Genomic DNA, 22,516 nt, shown 5'->3' on the forward strand with positions numbered 1-22,516 from the left:
AAATGCCCAAAAACAGAGACAAATTTTACGTATCGCTCTTATAAACTTAGAATGTTACTAGAATAACAGGATTTGTGTTAGCACACATTTCCAGAAGAATATGAAGTCTGAAATTCAAATGTATGTCATTATTTTCAATCTTCAGTTATTTACCTCAGCTTTTAGGACTTTCAAGATGGCCGTGCATTGAGTGACAGCTTAATTTCAGCTCTCCCAGTGTGAAAACAGAAACTCAGAAGAGAGAGACAGTGAATTCATTGGGGGCGTGGATGCCAGCAAAAAAGAAATTCAGAGAACCCGAATGAAAATCAACCACACAAAAGGTGAGGAAAAAACACTGACTGAGAAGAATTCTGCAGCTGTTCAGCAAAAAAGCAGTGCAAGCTCCAGCTTTGGTGCACAACATGACTTCCAGTAACGTAGAGGAAAAAATAAGTCAAATGTACTCAGAGCTGAGTAAAATAAATACAACACTGATGTACTAGATTATCAACTCAAATAACAAAAGGCTGGATAAAATGGAAGAAGCTTTAAACAGATATTCAGACGAGGTCATAAAACTGCAAAAATCAGAGGTCAAAATGAAGAAAAGGTTGGCTGAATATGAGATTGCTCAAGAAGAGATGTTTAAAAAAATAATAGAATTAGACCAAAGAGCACACAGGGAAAATACGAAATTTTCTGCTGTGCCAGAGAAGCTGGAAGGAACAAAACTGCATCAATTTTATGAAAGCAGAAATAAGCAATTGGCTGGTATTCCACAGCAGGAGTTGTTAAATAAAAGGGTACATTGTGTATATGCTCCAAACCTAGACCTTTAATAGTAAAGTTGCAATCCTTCCAGCAGAAGGAATTGATTCTGACAAAACTGTGCCAGAAGGACAAAGCTCTAAAAGTGGGAGACAGTAGAGGGTTTGTGGAAAATGATTAGTCATTATACACCAGGCAGAAGAGGAGTAATATTATTCCACTGATCAGGCAATGTCAAGAAGCAGGCATGAGATTCAAACTGCTGTATCCAGCTATATTCAGAATATTATTTCTTAGAGGAACAAAATCATTTTTTTTTTTTTTTTTTTTTTGCAGAACATGCCAAGGAGGAAATATAAAAGTTTGTCCAATTTGTCCAACAAAAGTGAGCTGTGAAACTGGACATTCTGCTTTTCTGGTAACAAAGACCACTGAGAAGCTGTGCCAGTGAAACCTTTTAGAAAATGCTTGAGAGTCAGAAACAAGCATGAGACTTGACTAGAAGAACCAAGAGTGCATTGGAAAGGAAGCATAGACTGGATTTGGGAGCTGGAGATAAACAGGAATAAAACAAGCAACTTGGAAACTGAAAAGTAAACATGGGATTATAAAGTACTAATTATATTTATGAAACATGGCAGAAGAATAAACTTGGAGATATTCCACTTTTTTGACTATGTTAAACTTGGAGGGGGCACATACTTCTCAACTGTCCAGATTTTTGCAGAATGTCCAGATTTTTGGCTCATATTTTTGGTCTGTTCCTCATAACATTTGTAGTTTTCTGGCAAATCACTGGGATGATCTGAGAATTGAAATCACGAAATAATGAAATATTTTTGAGTTTCAGACTTCAAATCATTCAGAAAATTTATGTTAAAGCAAACCCTATTAGTCTAGCAACTTTTTAAGTTTATAAGAGCAATATTTAAAATATGTCCCTATTTTGGGCCTTTGTCCCCCCCATTTTCTTGGGCTTTGTCCAGATTTCTTGCACTAAGAGTTTGAGAGGTATGAGGCGACACTAAAGCATTTGCTCTACTTCATGTCATTAATGTTTGGAGGAACACTTAGGAAAAGGGAAGAGGAGGGAAAGAGTTAACTGTAAGTAAAGCAAACTTTTGTTCTTAACAGTGATATTTTTATAGTGCATGATATCTGCATGCTGTAATGTAAAGTTTTCTGAGTTACTTTCAAGTGTAATGGGGATACTGAAGTAAACAGATGCCCCTGTTTTTCTCATTCTTTTCTTTTTTTCCTAGTTCAATTTTAAGAAATGTAGGCACTGCAATGTAAAAAACAAAGAAGAAAAGTTTCTTCAAAACAGTATGATACAAGAAAAAAATGATGTGCTTTATTTCATTCTTGCATAGGGGAAATAACTGGATTATTTGGCTTTGACTAGTAACAAGTTCTAAGAGAAAGTAAATAAATAAATAAGAACTTTGAATATAATAAAGTTATCCGCTAGCAAATAAATAAATTAATAACTACTTGTAGAAGCAACCCTGTATTTGGTTCTCATGTTTCCATGGAGACAATTTGATAAAGAGCAATAAAAAACATATTACTTCAGTCTTTTAATGACTTTCTTTAAATGGCTAAGATATAATGTTTTCTAAAAGCATTCACGTGCTTTCTCATTTTGGGAGAGAAATAAAGGTAAGACAAAACCAGAAAGCACTTAGTAGAAGCACACTCTGTACCATGCATCTTAGCATGGATAACCTTCCTTATAGTTTGACGCATGTCTGTGAGTGTGGGTGTCAGTTTGGGACAGCTGTTCCTATTAGGAAGGTTTGTTTGTGTCTTTCGGCTTTTCCCGGTTAGGGGTCACCACAGCGGACCTCCGGTCCGCTAATGATTGGCAGTTGATTTTTATGTACTGGCTTGCCAGGCCTGACGCACAACCTTCAACGAAGGTACACCCTATTCACACATGTCTCCATGCAGAAGACGCTCTAGCTGAGAATCGAACCGGACAGCATCTTACTGTGAGGCGACAACGCTACCGCAGCACCCCCACGGCGATGTTCCTATTAGGAAGGTAAAACTTCAATATTTGAAGATGTACATAGTTTCGTGTGTTAATATTAAGTTAATAGGTATTGGGGGGTGTATTTCTTTTTTTGTTTGAGGGTTTTCAATAAAATAAAAAGTTTTGTAAAATGTGGCATAGGGTCAACTGGATATGACAAGAAACAACTGTATAAAAGGTCAACCTGTGAAACATTAGTGTGTGCATGTAACACAAAAGCTGGAACAAGATACTTAACAAAAAATCTGTTACAAATAACAGGTGGAAATAATAACTTTTTAACATAATGAACCTTTCAATATGATCTTTAAATGTTAATGGTCTCAATAGATATATGCAAAAAAAGAAAGAGTATTGAGCTATATTAACAATGTAGAGTGCAAACAGTTATGCTACAGGAGACACATTTGGAAAGAAATGAACATGTGAACTTATAAAAGTTTTCAGAATGGTTATTCACTTGAATACCTGGGACGAAGAATAAGCGGAGTACTTCTCTTAATTGCAAGAGGAGCTCCAGTAGTGATGTTAGACAATAAAAAAGATAATATTGGTAGTTATGTAGTACTAAGGGGCTACTGGCAAGGGGGAAGATTACACTGACATGTATTTATATTCCACCTAAAACTGCTATAATGGAACTTAAGAAAATTCTGGGAGAAGTAATCAGTTTTCAGCAGGGAATATTACTTATTGGTAGGGACTGGAATTTGATTTGCAGCAGGGAAGATGTGTCTGGGGGCCCAGAAGGGAAAATATGAAAAAGGAGAATACTGTAGATTTTTGAAGAAATTTATAAAAATATTTGACATGGAAGATGTGAATTCACTAGTAGGAGTTCAGAGCAAATTTACGTATTATTCCCCAAGATACAAAAACTGGGCTAGGCTAGACAGAACTTACATTTCTCAGGAACATGTGCATTTAATTGATACACATCCAATAACAATTTCAGATCATGCACCAATAATAATAAAAAAAACACAGGGTAATGAAATAAAAATGAGACACTGGTGCTTTCCCACCTGTTGAAAAGAGAGGGATTTAAGGAATGGGTAGTGGAAATTATTTGAGAGTTATTAGAGAAAACAGAAATTTCTTCTGAAAATATAGCTAAGGAGTGGGATAAAATTAAAGTAGAGTTTAAAAATGGGGTGGAAATAAAATAAAGAGGGGTATGGTTAAGAAGCAACAAGAATTATTTAGAGGGACTGACAAATGTTAAAGTATTGCAGAATAGAGGGAATCTCATAGAACAAGAAGAGAATCAATTACAGAGTGCTAAGCAGAAAATAAAGGGTTACCTTGATAATATGCATGAGTTTAGAAAGACTGCTGTTAAGTCACTGTTTTTTTATAATAATGGCAGAACACAAAAATGTTTAGCTCAATGACTCAGGCAACAGAAAGTAGAAAGGGTTGTCAGCAAGCTTAGGGAGCCTATAACAAGGAAAATAACAAGAAATCCTGTAGAGGTACTAGAAATACTTCTGAAATTTTATGAAAGTCTGTATGAAGCAGAGAAATATGGAGATCATGAAAAGGTAAACATGGAAATGTTTATGGAAGAATTAAATATGCCAAGGTTATGGGGTAGATGAGGCTTAATTGCTAATAGTTAGGATAGGAGGAAATGAGATAAAAATGGTGATGTATAACCAATCAACAGGAAAGTTCCTATAAATAGTTGTTATTCTTGTTGAAGATTTGAAGCTAGGAGGGAAAATGATAAAGATTTGGAAGGTTTTATTTAACAGTATTTTAAGAGAAGAAGGAGCACCAACTTCCTGGAAGAAAGTGGTGGTGGCTGTAATACATAAAGAGGGTAAAGACCCATCAGATCCAGCTTCGTACAGACCCATTTCAATCCTAAACCATGATTATAATGTGTGTATGTCTATAATAGCTAAAAGAATGGCAAAGGTGATGCCAAAATTGATGGACATGGATCAGTGTGGTTTTGTGTAGGGGAGGCAAACATTTGACAACATTAACAGAACATTGATAATCCAGAGGGTAGCTAAATGTGAGAAAATACCACTGCTTTTGGTGGGTCATGATGCCTAGACAGCATTTGACAGAGTAAGCTGGGAGCTTATGAGCAGGGCAATGGAAGCATTTGCATTCTCTGAGAAAATTATAAGGTTAATTAGGAGGCTATATAATGGATCGGAGATGACAATTAATGTGGGTAGATTCCTCTCTGATAATTTCTGTTTGAGCAGAGGAACCAGGCAGAGATATCCTCTTTCCCCTTTGTTGTTTACACTATGTTTAGAACCATTGGCAAAGAAAATAAGAAATTCAGAAATTCAAGGATATAATTGGCATGGTAGTCAAGAAAAGCTGGCTCCTTTTGCAAATGATATTATTTTACATGTGATAAATCCAGAAAAGGGCATTTCAGTGTTGTAGAACATTTTGAGACAGTTTCAGATCTTTTTGAGATACAAAATTAATGAAGCTAAACCAAAGGCAATAGCTGTAAAGTATGTACCCACACACAAATTGGTTCAGCAATATCCATATTTAAGGGGACATGATAAAATGAAGTACTTGGGAGTATGGATTAAAAAGGATTCTGGTGTGGCAGCTAAGGATATGTAGGAAGAGACTAAACAAATGATAATACAAAAACTGAGAAATTGGAAGCTCTGTTATATGGATATGGATAGCAAGATGCAAACAGTTAAAATGTTTTTAGTCAAACATATTTTTTATCAACCAGAGGAGAAGTTGTGGATAGTAATTAATAAAGAGCTGAAGGATTTTATCTTGGAGAGGAAGATGGCAAGAGTCAAATGGGATAATCTGAGTCTTCCAATTGAACAAGGTGGTTTGGAACTACCCAATTTAAAAGGGTATTTCAGAGCTACAGTGGAAGGGGGTTATGATGAAATAGGGAAGAATCTCAAGAAACAAGGACAGACTGGGATTTTATATGCAGGTCCTTAAGGAGAGTAACAATAACCATGCAGAATATTATATTTATAATGTAGCAGAAAGTATTCTGAGAACTAAGCCAACAAAGGAATGTGGAGAAAAGAGATTCTGCTGATATGGATGACTGCATTATGTATACAGACAAAAAGGAAGAGGGGGCTTGAATTTATTGGAGAAAACTGGTAAAAGACCCAAGGTATTAGGAGCAAATAATTAGAGAAGGAAAGATAATATAATAGGAAGAGACTAAGAATTTATTTGGACTGCAGGATAGAGATTGTCCTCTGTATCAAGGATTGATGTCAGAGTATAGGCAAAGAGAAAAAATAGGGGGATCCTGAGAGAAAGACTAGCACTGGTATAGTTTTCAGTAGAGCCTAGAACATAAGTTGTTGTTAAAAAAGGAATAATTAGTAGATCATATATGATATCACATGATAACTACAACAATCTATCAGAGGAGGTTAGAAAGGATTGGGAAGAGATATTGGATAAGCAATTCACAAAGAAACAATGGGGGATATATGTATTTTCCCAAATATGCAACAAAGGCATTTTTATACCCCAAGTAAACTCAAAATAATTTTCCTCAGGTAGACAACAAATGTTGGAGGTATAATGGGAAGAAAGAAATAACTGGGAACATACTTTAAAGATCACTGCAGATTGCTCTGTCAGAGATACTGGGTGAGAAAATTGGTGTAACTCAGGAAATGATTCTTCTGAGTTATGGTACAGAATCAGAATTGCCCAGACATAGCCCTGCCTTGCTAAGTCTAGTTATGGTAGCTACCAAAAACGCAGTTATTAGAAAATGGAAATCAAAGTCTAAATCAGCTTTACTAGAAGTAGTAAATACAGTAACAGAGATAAAACAACTGGAACTGGGATATTTAGAAAAGGGTAGGACCACATTACATAGAAAAAATGGCAATTGTGCGAACAAAAATATATAGAGGAGGAATGAGGTTTAAAAGAAGGCAAGATCTGAATGAGCTATGTAATGTCTGACTAGCAATGACTGAATAGATTATAAGTGATGTATAATGTTTGGAACTACAATTATGTCAACATGGTTTGTGAGATATAATGTTTGCAACTAAAATTATGTCAATATGGTTTGTTTTCATTTATATAAATATATGATTCCCTTTGTCATATTGAAGCAAAAATCTGGACATTCTGAGAAAATCTAGGCAGTTGAGGTATGTTCAACTGTGTCTCATTATAAAGAACTTTCCGTACTTTGAGTCTTCAAACCTTCATATTCCTCACTGGTCTACATTGATAGGGTCTGTCCCAGTGTTATATTTTTAACATGTCCTTGGTAAACAATACTGAATTATATTAATTCAGCAAAATAACTTTTTGTAAATATACAGTTGCACATTTTCATCATACTGTGAGCTTCTTAGTTCAAGTTGTTAGCAGATTGCTTATACGTTTATTTTTTATTTATTTATTTATTTATTTATTTATTTATTTATTTGACATCTGTTTACCAGGAAAGTCTGACTGAGCCAGAAAGTGCTCATTTTCAGTAGAGGCTGGGGGGAAAAGTTCCACAATCAAAACATTTCAAAAATCAAGTACAGATAATTTAAATCACAAATTATAATGTTATATTACAAAACATCAAGTACAAATATTTTAAATCAGAAAGTATCATGTTTCACTACAAAACATAAGAGTGCAAAAATGTTGTATTGAAAAAAATATAGAACATATGTTTCATAGTAAAGTGCAATGAAAATCAGTAACATGAGTTGGAGAAAATATTTGAGGAAGACCTCAGTAGTCATAGTATTTGGTATGTAGATTAATATGTGATAAGATATTTAAAGCAATATTAGAGATTACATGATTAGAGACAGTGAGGTAACACTGAGTGATGTCTTAGTTCAAGAGAGTTGTTCATGTTATGGTTATAGAAGGAGGAAGGATGGAGAAAAGCAGATTATAAGAATATTGCATAGTAGGGTTTGTTTTAGTATCTTAGCTGAATAGGGAAGAAAGAGAAAGAGGTAGGAAATAGGTCTGCAGAGATGAAGTAAATAAAGTAAGGTAATTGGAAAACAAAAAAGCAGTAGAGTGCAAGGCTTGAGAGGGTTATGACGTATGATCTAGGCTGAAGGGTGTGAGTTAGTAAGTTCGGTCAGGATTGGTACAGGAGTAGGTCCAAGATTCTGTAAGGTATTCTTTTAGGGAGCATTTAAAGATGGGGAGGTTAGAAATAGTTCTGGTGGTTAGAGGTAAGGAGTTCCATTTTTTTTTTTTTTTTTTGCTACTGAGTACGGGCATAGGCTTTGTCCAGGGGATTTATTCAGTTTATGTATGATGAGGAGTTGTTTGCCTTATGTGTTCTTTTTGGAAAATATATGTTGATTAAAGGGGTAAGAGATAATGGTTTGTGTGTGGTTTTATGTATTGTTATAGGCTGAATATAGGAGAGGTGGAGGGGGAGTTCCAGCCAGCTAAGGGTATGCAGAGTTTTACAGTGATGGGTAAAGGAAGATGAATTAGTAGCAAATGTGGCAATTTTGTTGTAGCAGCTTTCAAGTTTGTTTTTTATGGAGGATTGTAAATTTGTTAGAATTGGTGCTCCACAGAGTAGAGAGGGTAGAAGGTAGGTTTTGGATAGAGTAATTTTTGTGGGTGTGCTCAGAAAATGTTTGTTTCTGTATAGCATTCCTAGTTTTTGATGGGATTTCTTGATGTTGCTTTGGATGTGGAGGTCAAACTAACAATTATTGTCTATTATGAATCCTAATAGTTTGGTATAGTGGACTAATTCAATTTCAGTGCCATTTGATGATAAGATTTTAAAAGATGCTTTATTAGGGGTGTGAGTTTTTGGGGTAAAGAGAAGTTTGTATTTTGGGGGGAATGAGTAGGAGTTGTGCTGCTATAGGCCATGTTTCAATGAAGATGACAGCTTGTTGAATGATGTCTTGGAGGTGAGTTAAGGTATTTGAGGAGTAGATGATGGTAGTGTCATTTGCATATTGGATTGAGGTGCCTTCACAAGAAGATGAATGTAGCTTATTGATAAAAATATTAAATAGTGGAAGACCATGGATGGATCCTTGTGAGACTCCTGTTGAAGTCAGAAGGTATGCAAGAGATGGATCCTTGCCATTTTACAGCTTGTTGTCTGTTGGCAAAGTAACCATAGAACCATTGAATGGATGGAAATGCTAGATCCAGGGTGGAAAGTTGATCGGGGAGTTTACTGTGAGAGACCATGTCAAACAATTTTGATAGATCTAGAAATACTGTAGATACAAGTTTATTAGAGTTGCAAGATTTATTGACAGTGTCTGTAAATGATAGCAATGCAGTAGAGATGCTGTGGTGTGGCCGCAAGCTATGCTGCATATTGGTGATTAGTTTATTTTGTAAGAGATGGTGGAAAAAAAATTGATGTATACATTTTTCAAGGATTTTAGAGAAGGAAGACAGGATGGATTTTGGATAGAAATTTGTAATGTCAGTGGAATTACCTCCTTTAAGTAAGGGGGTAATATGTGTCATTTTCCACAAGTTAGGTACACAGTATTCTGCTATTGATCTATTAATAAGAATGCTAATTGGGTATGCTATTGCATTTGCAGCTAGATTTAGGTATTTCAGTTGAAGGTGGTCACCTGAGAAGGAACAAGGTTTTTATTCTACACTTTGTTTTTTTTTCACATTATGAGAAGTAGAGTTCCATACTTTGGAGATGGAAGGCTGAGAGCTATGGAGAGCTAGTAAAAATGATGAGCAGTGCTTGCTACAGTTTTAGGTTTACTACATGATTATTCATTTGTTGAATGATTTCATAAGTGGACTATTACTAGACTCAACCAGGACTGAAAATTAAAAGAAAAATGCAAATTAATAAACTGATAGAAGTTCATACATGAAAGTTAACAGAAGTGATAGCATACTGCGCCATACAAGTTGCATAAACAAGTTCTCAGCATAAGTGCTGAATAAATAAATAACATAAAGAAGATTGTATGATGAACTTAGCTGTGTGACCTACACAGTGCAATACACCACACACCATTGCCAAGTAATATTAACACGTAGTGAAGTTGTAAGTGGAGGTAATCACTTATTTGTGTTTGACGACTTGGGTTTCACCCCTGTGACTAAAACCCCAGCAACTATGAGTATATCACACCATGATCCACACTCTACTCATGCAATGATGCTGTAGTATATGACTTCTAGCAATGTATTTTCGTAACTGTTCAGCATGGTGAGAATGACTTTGGTAGCAAGCTGACCAGGGTGTCTCCAGCTCTTTCTGGAGGACAGCAAGGTATTTTTAGGGCCAGTTTAGAGACAGAATTTCTTCACTGTGTCCTGGATGTACTCCAGTGCCTACTTTCAAAAGACTGTGCCTGGCGAACATCCTATGGGAGGCTTCCAATGACCATCCTCACTAAGTCCTCAGACCAGCTCAACTGGCTACTCTCAATCCTGAGGTGCAGTGGCTGGCTGTACTCCAACATCCCACAGAATTGCTGAACTTCTCAGAGAGTGAGCCCAGCAACCCTGTGAAGGAACCTGATTTCTGCTGACTGTATCCATGATCTGATCCTTTTGGTCACTAGCCAAAGTTTATGACAATGGGTAAAGATGACAACATAAACTGACTGGGAAACTGAGAACTTTATCTTAGGACTTATCTCATAATTCACCATCACATTCCAGTGCAATGAATGCAGTGCTGGTCAGCCTCCTTCGTGAACAAGATGTCTAGATGCTTAAACTCCTCCACTTGATGTACCTGCTCCCCCTCATCTGTGGGAAGTCAGTCATTCTTTTCTGGGAAAGAGATTCATGATCTCATATTTCGAAGTGCTGAGTCTCATCCAGGCCACTTCGTATTAGCACTGAAGTGGTCCGGTGCATGCCAGAGATCACAGCCTCTTGAGGTCAAGGACAACATAATCTGCAAAGAACAGGTATGTAGCTATTATGTTCTTAAACTGAATACTTTTCAAACCCTGATTACATTTCAGTATTCTCTCCATGGAAGTCATGGACAAGAGGGACAGGAAAACAAACATGACACATGCTTTGCAAAGTCCTACACCCACCTTAAACGTATTAATTTTAACAGAGAATGTAGATACAGCTTTCACTTTGCAAATACCAGGACTGAAGTGCATGAAGAGCACCTCAGCACCCCATGTTGTTGTACACATGTTGTATGTGGCTTATTGTTCTTATGCCTCTTCCAGATATGTAAAACACATATAAACTAAACTGGCAAACTCTTATGACTCCTTTAATATCTGTGCAACAGCAAAGATTGTATCTATTGTACTATGACCAAGACAGAATCTGTATTTCTCCTCATGAATCAAAAACTGCACTATCAGATAGCCTGTCTTTTCCAGCACCATGGTGTAGGCTTTCCTAGGGAGGCTGAGAAGTATAGTACCTCTATAATTGGTGCCAACTTTCCTTTTTTTTCCTTTTTGAAAGTATAGATCACTACCCCTGTTTCCCAATCCAGTGGTACATTCCTTGCATTCTACTCAGCATTGAAAAGGTGTGTTAATCACAGCACCCCAACAACATCTAATACCTTCAGCATTTCAGGAAAGCTCTTATCCACCTCAGCAACCTTTCCACTGTGGTCCTGTTTAATTGCTATAGTGATTTCATTCACAGAAATAGAGTCACTCTCACCCATTTCTTGTGGTAATGACACCTCAGGGAGCATTTACACACTGAATTCAGGAATTCCTCGAAGTCCTTATTCTACCTAGCAAACAATGTCACCATTTGCAATTAGTACTTATTCATTGTTCCTTAGCGCCATCACATCCATCCCTACTGACTCAATGGACAGTTTGCTAGAACCTCTTTAAGGCAATCTTCTTGGCCTCAATAAACTCGTACCACAACCATGCCTTTACTTCAGGGACTATTGTAATTGTTGCCATATTGACTTGTTGGTACATGCTAATAAAGTCTCAAGGACCTGCAGTAACATTGCATTGAAACCTTCTTTCTATAATTTGATGACTACCCTCACTGCTAGCATCTAGCAGCAGGTCCTTAGATTATTACCATGACAAGGTCTGCTTTTTATTTTCATGTTTTTACTAGCACTGTGTCTATGCAGGTCTTAATTTGTATCCATTTGGACTCCATATCTTGGACCTCCTCTAGGATATGAGAAGTTCTCTTCCAAAGGTAGGAGCTGAACTGATTCCATACAGGAGCATCTGGCAGCTATCCAATTGAATCCCTCACTAGATAAATGTATTTCCCAGGTCTGCTTAGCAGCCATCCTGACAGTCTGATCCAAGGGGTAATCAGTTGACAGCTCAGCATCTCTTTTGACCCAAGTGATCTGACTGGGGAGTCCTGCAGTTCGTTGGAATTATTTTTCATCAAAGTATGCTTCATTGAAAAACTTACAGAAGTGGTACATTGTACCAGAACATCAAAATATAAGTGAATGGGAATGGATGGTTTGTACTTTTCACTTACTTTACTAGTGAAAGGCACTGAGTGATTTTGTTGAGATCAGGTGGTAGTGGTCTGAGAAAATTTGCCCCCCCCCCCCCAGTGTGATCTCAGAATTAGTAGACCTATAATTGTGAGGGGAGAGATTGCAGTGAATCTCAATATAACAAATTATGAAGGATTCATTATATATCCTCCAGAATCTACAGCCTTATGTCATATGACAAGACTAGAAAGTCTGTCATCAACTTTTGGCAAAACATATTTTGGTCCTTAGTATGAAAGTGGGCAGTCTTGTGTTGAAATGTAGTATTTGTGAGGAACAGTCCATGACTAGCTCAGAAGTTCAATAAATTCTCCACTTGGGTTTGCATCAAGGAAACCATTCTTCTCCTTAACACAGATCCAAGCATCTCCATCATTTTTCACATAAACATTAAATTGCCCAGTGAAACATTAGAATGAGAAGGTGGTACCCTACCAAGAACTGTACCTACAGTCTTCAAGAAGGTCAGTTACTCAGAGTATCTGTGTTATGCATGTGCACAAATAGCTGTGTCAGTATTTTCCTTTCTGCAACACACAGTTGCACAGAGGTGAGCCTGTCAACTGCTGCACAAAGTCCAACCTTTAAGCACCCAGCTGAGAGTTTCTGAAAAACTTCACACCGGGATGAGGTCTCTCCTAAGGGGAAAATCTCGAGCAGGAGAGAGAGAGAGAGAGAGAGAGAAGAGAGAAAGAGACCACACTTGACTTTGAAATCTGATTCCAGAACCAATGCTGTATGTAGAGGTAAAACCAATTATATCTAGCTAATAGTTATGAACCTCCTGCACACGCTGTGGCTCATTCCTCATCACTAAGGTGACATTCCATGTCTCAAGTGTCAATAACACTGCCAGGGTCTAGTCAATCTTAATCTGGCCTGCTGTTCTTCTTGTATGTGGTAAGCCCACATGGCAACTTCACACAGCCTTTCTTTGTCAGGCTACATGGGTCAGAACACCATGTGCTTGCTGGCACATTACACCCCTGGGACTGGCTGCAGAGGTGGAGCCCAGTATCTATTTTTGGGTGAGGTTCTCTGATTTGTATTTACCCCATCAAAGAGAGTACATTTGCAGTTTTTGTATCACTGTTTGGTTAGTCTCTCCTTGTAGATCAGTCTGCCAAGGGTGATCCTACTGTTTGACTGGCCTCCTCTTTTATATTAGTCTTCCAAGAGTGAACTTGCGAAAAGCACAAAGGTATGTCAGCATAACTGTAAGAATCACAGAGGCATGCAGCCCTGTCCATCTCCTCAAGCAATTATTAAACTTAAATCACCCATTCAGAACCACAAAAAAGTGAGTAAATCATGAGGATATGAACAGACAACTCCCACCTATCTTGCTCTTTTTTTGTTAATGCTCACTGCAGTTCTGATAGCTGTCTTGTGCGGAAAAGTAACTACCATCATATTATTTTCCTTTCTAAATGTTGGTTTTAAAAAACAAATAAAAAATAATTTTAATTAAATATGTAAACAAGCATAGAACAATTTGCTATATCTATTGAATTTGCTACATTTCCAAGGCAGAGTATTTGAATTACTATCTCTTTGCTGTTAACAATAATAATGATATTGATTATGCTGTGCTAAAAGAAGAAAAGTAAATATAATCAAAGTAACCTCTTAATGGTATGTCAGCTAGAACATGTATTTATGCTAGTGCTAAAATGCTGATAGGAAATCTCATCAGAGCACTGTGTCTGCCTAACTTCAAGTACTTTTATGGAGAAGTGCTACATGATGGGAAAGACATGCTTTACAGTCACTATGTAGAAATAAAAAGTAATGCTTTCTTTACTGCCTGTTTACAGTTTTTCTGTTGGGATGTTTGCACATACAAAAAAAAATCTATCACGTTTTCTACTTTTCTCACATTTTCATCTGTATACTAGCAACATGTGCCAAAACTAAGACAACAGAATTCCCATGACCCAATTCTTTGTTTAATACCATGAGTACATAGTTGTGGGTTATGAATGCAATGTGGCACAAGGGGGGTGTGCAGCAACAAATATTACTGCATGCCTATATCCCAAAGGACAAGTTCCTTGCAATTCATTGACTCTGGTAATTTCTGCATCATGCACATCCAGTAGGTGACACTGTACTTATAAAATGGTAATGTACAATTTTTGCCATTTGAATAGTTTATGTATGATTATGTCTGAAAAAATAGTAAGACAATTTGTTAAGGCTAATGTTATTCTTATTTTGCTCATTTAATTGGGTATATATGATAATTTTATGTGTCATTTATTGCTATTTTAGTATGCATTTGCATTTACACAGAGATTTATTATTGTAAAATGTATCCTCAAATATACCTTATCAGTCAAACAGTGCCTAGCAGAGGCTTTGTACTGTCTTTCTCTGTGTAGCAAAATATACTGAAGAAATGTGCATGTTAAACTTAATTTTATAGGTAGGCAACAAACTAACTGCCAAGTTGAAAGGCTGCAACCATTAAAATCATGGATAACCACCTTCTGAAAATACCTGGTTAAAAGTCTGACCATATAGTAAACAGCATGATAAATCCTTTACTGAGTAATAACTTTCATTATCTTTTTACCATATGTTACCATAGCATTAATATGAGATGGGAATCATTTTCAAAGTTACCAGAATATCAGCGGGGGCACTATAAACTGGATATACAATACTGATACAGCTTACAAAGTGTCTGTTCAGCACCATGTTAACATCATCTCATATTTTATTTTACAGTTATGAGCCAGTGTTTTCTGACCACAGCAAATATGGGCAGTAGAACAAAACAAGTAAAACTGATGCTTTGAAGCTTCTTCGCTTATGACATTTCACTTGGTTGGTTGTCACCGGCTTAGGAAATTCATAGTTAAAAAAAATAGATTTCTAGTTGAAGTCATCACAATCATCTCAAATGGCCTTAGAAAGCATAACAGGGAAGGTGAGACAGCATTACCAAGAATGCCCAAGGGCTATTACCAGGGCACATGTGAAGGACAGAAATCTGGGATGTATTTGCCTTGACAGACAAGAAGTTTAAGTCATAAATCATAAAAGTCATACCTCCCTGATTTAAATATTTCCTTTTATAGCAACATTTTAATCCAGTTTCCTGTTAGACTATGCTATGTTATGTAGGCAATGACTCTAGGCTGAAGAGATCTTTCTAAGTAGCCACGTTTGGTGAAAATTAGAATGACCACAAATGACCTGGATTCCTAGCAAGCTGATAATAAGCTATGTTTCCTTAGCCTGAACATGGATTGCTAAGAATGATCACAGACTTTTGCTTTTAATATGGACTAAAGAGAAATATGAATTTAGTTCCAAGAAATAATATGGAATCTTGTAAAATCAAGTCATGTGTATTTATTGTTCCTATTAATTTAAGAATAATGACACTTTATAGGGTTTAGTGTTGATTTTGCTTTAATGGTAGTCAGCTGCAATTTATATCCAGTTTATTCATCAGCTGTTGTACAATATTGCCTAAATATCTTGCTAGAAGGAAGGATCCAATAACATCTGCCAGATTAAAACAGAGACGTAATACTTCATATCACTAGTTTAAAGGTTAAGTGTTATAGCCAAAGCATATGCTTTCAACTGGCCAATACTTTATAAGCAGAATAGTTAACACACAGCAGAAATGTGAATGATTCTGCTACATTTCAGATATAAATGTATTGTGTGAGGCATTTTTCATCAAGAAATTTTGCTGTGTAGGTTTGGTATTATAGCTCAGAAGAGTGAAACATTTAATTCTGTTATAGATTACTGATCACATTACATTTCATCTATAGTGGTTCTGATATGGTATCTAGTTAAACAGTGTGCTCTGTTCAGCTTTTTTTATGTGAATATAGATAGTTATCTGTTCATGTAAACACTGAAAAGTCGGTGAAAATCAAATATTTAGTAGAAGCATTCTAATTCTGCAAAGTTTTTTTCCTAATTCCATTAGAAACTATTGTTATGGCTAGCATTTGTGCTTCTACAACTGAAAAGTCAGAAAATCACCTAGTTAATGTTTTTAACTTTTGGATTTCTTCATGCAACATCAATAACATGAGTTGAGAGCATGTGCAAGGGGTCCATTATGAACAATTACATCTCAGTTAAATTGATACATAGTTATTCAAACCCAAATAAGAAAAATAACTTGGGAGGTTTCTAATCAAAATAGTAACTTTCCAATGGTTGTAAAAACACACAAAAAAAAACATTTTTTGCATGGGGTTAAGTCCCATGACTTTGAGATAGCCTCCACACCCTCAACCTAAGAGGTAGAAATTATGGAAAAAGCAGAAGTGATATTCTCACTCTTCTCCATATCTGGGCACCATGACAAGATGAAAGCAATCTCCTAGGTTTGATGTTCTGCCTTTCAGTCAACTATTCAGTGACAAACAAAAGGACTTCCATGTGCATGGCATCAGAGATCTAGAAAGGGCTGGGTAGAATAAAGTTTTCAGTTAGGACCCATATTTTCTGGACAGGGGGAGAGAGAGAGAGTGTAGCTGTTGGCATTATGTGATATGCCCCATCACACACACACACACACACACACACACACACACACACACACACACACACACACACACACACACACACACACACACACAAGCCACTGCAAATGTGTCAGGCACACAGCAACTAGGGCAGATACTGATGTCACTATAATATTCTCAATCTGTCTCAGCTAGAAAAAATTCTGTGATTTCTTCAGAATGGTACAGCACTTTGGTCTTGAGTACATTTCTTCTGTCTCTCTATACCTACATTTTTTATTTCACTGTCCTTTCAGTCAAAATACAGAGCTGGGGGTAGATATGTTGTAATGCTACTGTGGAAGGGCACTGAATAAGGGAGAGTTAAAGAATTGAAGTAGATATTCGCTGAAGAAGAAAAATGAGAAAAATGAGTAATAAAGAAAAAGGCCATTATGAACTCATTAAACTGACATACCTAATATGGAGATGAGGTGCTTTCATGAAATGCTAAGACCATTAAAAACTTGAATACCCTCGCCTACCAAGTATGAAGGAGAGGTGCCCTTCTGGAATGCTGAGGACCAGGGTGCAGTTGTAGACTGGCAAGGTCTGCATAATTAATCAAGAAAAGGGCAAAGAATCCTTTGGTGATTTTGGATCTATGTAAAATGATCGCAAGACCATATGATCAAGACTGAGAAGATCAAATCTAAAATGTTGAATAGGCTTCTCTTTTGGAGGCTGGCAGCAGTAACAACAGTATTTTTGCAGGGAGGGGGTCAAGCCCCCCTGCACCTCCACATCCCTAGCATATTATACATACCAACTCTGAAATTGCTCAACATTATGGAAAGCCCAAATAACCGACCCCAGAAAATACTGGCTTCTGGAGGAAAAGCTAATTTGACATTCTGAAATTAATCTTCTCAGTCTTGATCATATGGTCTTGTGATCATATGATATAGATACTGTAATTTGCCTTTTCAAAGGAAATGGTTCATCTGGCAGAGTAAGGAGTTACAAGCACTTTGGTTCTGATGGACTTCAATGTCCATTATGGGGAATGTCAGAACTAGTGATATTGTATACATACATTTATCCTGCCTATAACTGAGTTAACCCTACAGCCATTGAACGTAAACCAGCACTGCAGGTAAAGCTATTCTTTATATATTGTTTTTGCTATGAATTTTGTTATACCTGGACACTCTGAAAATGGGCACTGGCAAGCCAGGCCAACCAGTTAACAAAATGTAAAAAATAAATAAATAAATGCATTTGCAGAGAAAGGTCAATGATGTCATGCTAATGGTGTAGATATCAAAATTACAAGGAAGGTAAAAACTCTGGGTATATATGAAGACATAACATATCAAAACATGTTTTCCCAGCAACTGTTATTATTTTATGTAAACTCTGGAAGTGTCATACAAGTATATGAATAGTGCTTATGTGCTTTCTGTAGGTTTCCTCCTTGGTGGGCATGTTATGCGGCTGTTTCATGGTCATGATGAGTGTCTGACAGTCCCATCTACAGGTCTGAAGGGTGAACAGCCCAGGTGAGTTGGCAGATTACCTTTTATGCCATGTATGATAACTGTAAAGTTACAGAATACGTGTTTAATGTAATCTGCTGAAAAAGGTTGTTATTTTGCAAAGTAAATAAATTACTTCTATTTTCCAGGAAAAAATGCTAAAATATACTTGCAACTGCATGAAACAAGTAAATGTTAATAAGTCTATAATAACTAATTTTGTGGGTGATACCAGGTAAATAAATAGTTATGTGCTTTGTAAATAAGAAATAAATGAAAAAGTACAACAGCAGCTACTGAAAGTCAGACTCAAGCAAAACCAATAAAAATCAAAATGAAGAACAGTCCAACAACCATGGTCCGAAGTATACACTTTAATAAAAAGTAAAAACAAGAACAAAACATAATAAAGATAATTGCTTTTGCATTAAAAACTCTTCATCAGATCTTTTAAAAAACACATTATTACATTCTATTTAAATGTAATTGTAGCCAATCAGTGGCAAAAATCAGCTCACGATTAAGAAGTCTAAATACATATTCATTGTATTTAACTGTTTGTTGGTCTGACCAATCAATAACAAAAATTAGTTCATGTTCAAAAAGTTTATTACATTCCAAAACTATTATTGGTCACATAGAGTGTTGTAAACAAATCCAAAGTAATCTATACACTTAAACACCAATAAAGGATGTGGCATGAATAAAATGTTATTATAAAACAGGCTATTGTTGACCAGTCAGAAATAAGATGTCTGTTCGTATTCATTAAAAACAAATCAAAAACTATACCTCATTGTGCAATTGCTATTATTCTAACCAGTTCTCAGATGTCTATCCAGAAACAGTCTGTACTCTTAGGTGGCCAACTGAGAACGTAACTTAATCTTTACTTATTCAGAGCAAATCAAAGAGTATATCCTACTCGCAAACTACTTTCGGTCAGGTAGATTATTGTAGACCAATCCAAACCATTTACTGCTCTTGAATAGCCAATAAGAGATGTAACATAAATAGAATGTTATAGGTTAAGCAGGTTATTACTGATGATTATACAATGACTGGCCATTAGCATTCAAAAATGAGCACGCTGATTGGCCAGCCCAACCAGCGTGCCCATTGTAAATCCGAGAATGTACCAATGGGAAAAGGTCTGGTCGTCCGGACTTTTTCCCGTTAGTATATCTCATTTTTTTTTTTTTTTTTTTTTTTAATACCACACACAACTGAAGACATTTTACATTTGGGAGATGGCACAGACAGAAATAAAAGGATAATCAGGCACATTCTACAAAACTTAAAAAACTTACCTGATTATCCTTTTATTTTTGTCTGTCCTGACTCTCCCTAACATAAAAAGTCTCCTGGGTTCTTCTTTTTTTTTTTAATTGATTATAACAAAGAAGAAGAAGCAACATAGATCTTTCTTTCTCCAGTGCAACCTCTTCACAGCCCTGATGTACTGCGTAAGCGTAGGAGCACAAGTCCCATACGCATGCGCAGAACATAAAAAAAAAAAAAAGAAACAGGATACCACATAAACACAGAAGGGCAGCATGGAGGCATTATACAAAGACATTATTTAAGAAAATAAGTATTTTTTTTCTTAAATAATGTCATTGTATAATAGCAATAACCGACTCCGTGGTTGTGGTATATTGAAATTTACCCAGGGTTGGCTTTATTTAATCACTTGGGCTTCGCCCTTGTGATTAAACCATGCCAACCATGGGTAAATCTTCAATATACCACACCGACGTCATCGGTTATTGCTATAATCAAAGATGGGATGTCTGTCCATATTCACTGAGAAGGAATCAAGAAGCATGTTTCATTATTCAAATGTTATTGGCCTAATGATTCTTAAGAACCATTCCAGAAACAATCTAAACTCTTAGATAGTCAAATGGAAACATAACATAAATGATGATGTAGTCAAATAAACTACTGTTTGACCAATCAGTGTTGTAGAAGCATCTCGCTACCCTCTATGTGCAGATTTAGAAATCAGCTTATATTACAACTGATAGCATTAAATTTTATATGTAGTACCATTACCTGGTGTTAAATCAGAACAAATCAAATAGTGTATCCCATTCGCAAACTGGTTTTGATCAGGTAAACTGTTGTAGATGAATCCAGGATGTGTTCTGCTCTTGAATAGCCAATAAAAGATACAACATAAATAAAATGTTGTAGGTGAAACAAGGTATTATTATTCGTTAAGACCAAATCAGGGAGCATGTTTCATTAGTCAATTGTTACTGGTCTAATAGGTTCTTAAAAACCAATCCAGAAACCATCTAAACTCTTGGATAGCCAATTGGAAGTGTAACATATATGACATTGTATTGGTCAAATGCATTGTTGTTTGACCAATAAGTATTAAAACATCTCACACCCCTCTATGTGCAAATTCAGAGATCGACTTTTATTGAAGATATTGTAACTGCCAGCATTCATTTTTATGTATAATACCATTACCTAATATTAATGTTAATTAGGAAATAATCTACGCACATTTGTTTAATTTTTAATTCAGAGGCATTTTTGCAGTTTAGCTATGGTTTGTGTGTTATTTAAGAGATATAAGGTTGGAAAGAATATAATTCTGTGTTTAATTATGATACCTGAATTTAACAATGGGGTGAAGAGTAAAGGGGTTCATGTTGCAGGAGTCATTAAACATGGTATTACCTACTTCCCGTTATTATATAGTGCTACTATGCAAATTATTTTTTCAGTTTGCAGTCATATATATTCTATTAGTACAGTACAAGGTGTGTATAATTTTTCTGTAGTCTTCTTTAATGAGATGTGTAATAATTCATATTGTTTTGTTTTAGTTACAATTTTGTCCTTCCTTCTTGATCCAGGTCATGTCCTTAAATGGTTCTTGGATTAGCTCTCCCACCCAGTTAATAAAGTCATATGCATACATGTATACATACATAGTTACTTTAATGAATTTTTTTTTCTTGTGGTGTTCTTTCTCAGATATAGGTGTTCTTTCACAGATGTAGAGTGCTTTGTGCACTATTTGTGCTTTTACCATTAAGCATCCAGTTCTTTGTATTTTCATTTTCTGAAGAAATTCATTTGTATTTGGACAAAAGTACTAAAATTATATAGAGTACTAGATTTCAACATTTCCATATTTTGTTTTAGTTATAAAATAAAGAGTAGATTAGACATGCTAACAGTATCATTTTTCCTATAAACATATGACATTTATTTTTTCTGAGTGTTGATTACTGATTTTTACAAGTATGGGCTTACTTTTTAAATAAATATCATTATTATATCATTGTAGTACATGGAATGCCACCACTGTATACCTCAAACTCAAGAAAAAGAGATCCTTGTTGGTGAAAAAAGATACTTAACATTTTGTTAAGCGTCTTTCAGCACTGTTAAGCTCTAGTCTCATGTTACAGCATCAACAAAGGTTAGTGACGGCTATCACAGAACAGCATGTGAGATGCTAAATAGCATTAGAAGCTGCCAGACACTTTGTTGATGCAGTGTCTGACAGAGTGAAGTACCATCCTTCCATCATCAGAAGGACAGTACTAGTACTAAATGTTTTATGGCTTTCCAAGCAATAAAGCACTTCAATCTCCTGTACTTTTTTTCTGTAACTAGTACATCCAAGCAGCTAAACCTCCATATAATGTAGAGAGTTATGATCAGGTTTCTCGCAACATCTTTCATATGTTCTCAACACCTGGAGAAGGAATCTGTTTTATTTGCTTTTGGGTTGTTTATGGGAAATAAATAATTATGACTTCTTCAGAAGCGCATGGCTTGGTTCTGATTTAACATGTATCTTTAAGATACTGATTCTTTTTATTTGTCTTTTTACCCTGATCCATTTGCTAATGGGCAGGCTTGTCCCTTCTGGCTGTCCAGTGCACCCTGTTCTCCAGGGTGAGAACTGAGTGAACTGAGTGAGGGAGCTGTCATTTCGATGGTGTGGAACAGATTAAGCTTTACAATCTGCTTTTCACACACCCAAAGCATCCAAGGGGTTAGACATGCAGTGGAGAAATGTAATGTGCATTCATCTCTCTCTATGATGTAATCAAGGGCCTTGCTTCCTCCCATTGTAAGAAATAACATCAAGAGATGTATGAAGAAGCATTAGAAAATAAGAGCTGTTATTAATAATGTTTGTTTGTGTCTTTCGGCTTTTCCCGGTTAGGGGTCGCCACAGCGGAACTCTGGTCCGCTAATA

General features: G+C 36.1%; 1 protein-coding gene across 1 annotated transcript in view; it reads left to right on the forward strand.

Annotated features, from left to right (window-relative positions):
* RYR3 (ryanodine receptor 3) overlaps window positions 1-22,516 on the forward strand; it is a 3,250,282-nt gene that overhangs the window by 1,014,909 nt on the left and 2,212,857 nt on the right. The window contains exon 8 of the mRNA XM_044074157.1: window positions 18,210-18,303. Coding sequence (XP_043930092.1) covers window positions 18,210-18,303 — 94 coding nt within the window. The remainder of the gene's footprint in view (window positions 1-18,209; window positions 18,304-22,516) is intronic.

The sequence above is a fragment of the Protopterus annectens genome, chromosome 6.part0 (genome assembly GCF_019279795.1).
Source record: "Protopterus annectens isolate FY-2018-M chromosome 6.part0, PAN1.0, whole genome shotgun sequence".
Lineage (NCBI taxonomy): Eukaryota > Metazoa > Chordata > Ceratodontiformes > Protopteridae > Protopterus > Protopterus annectens.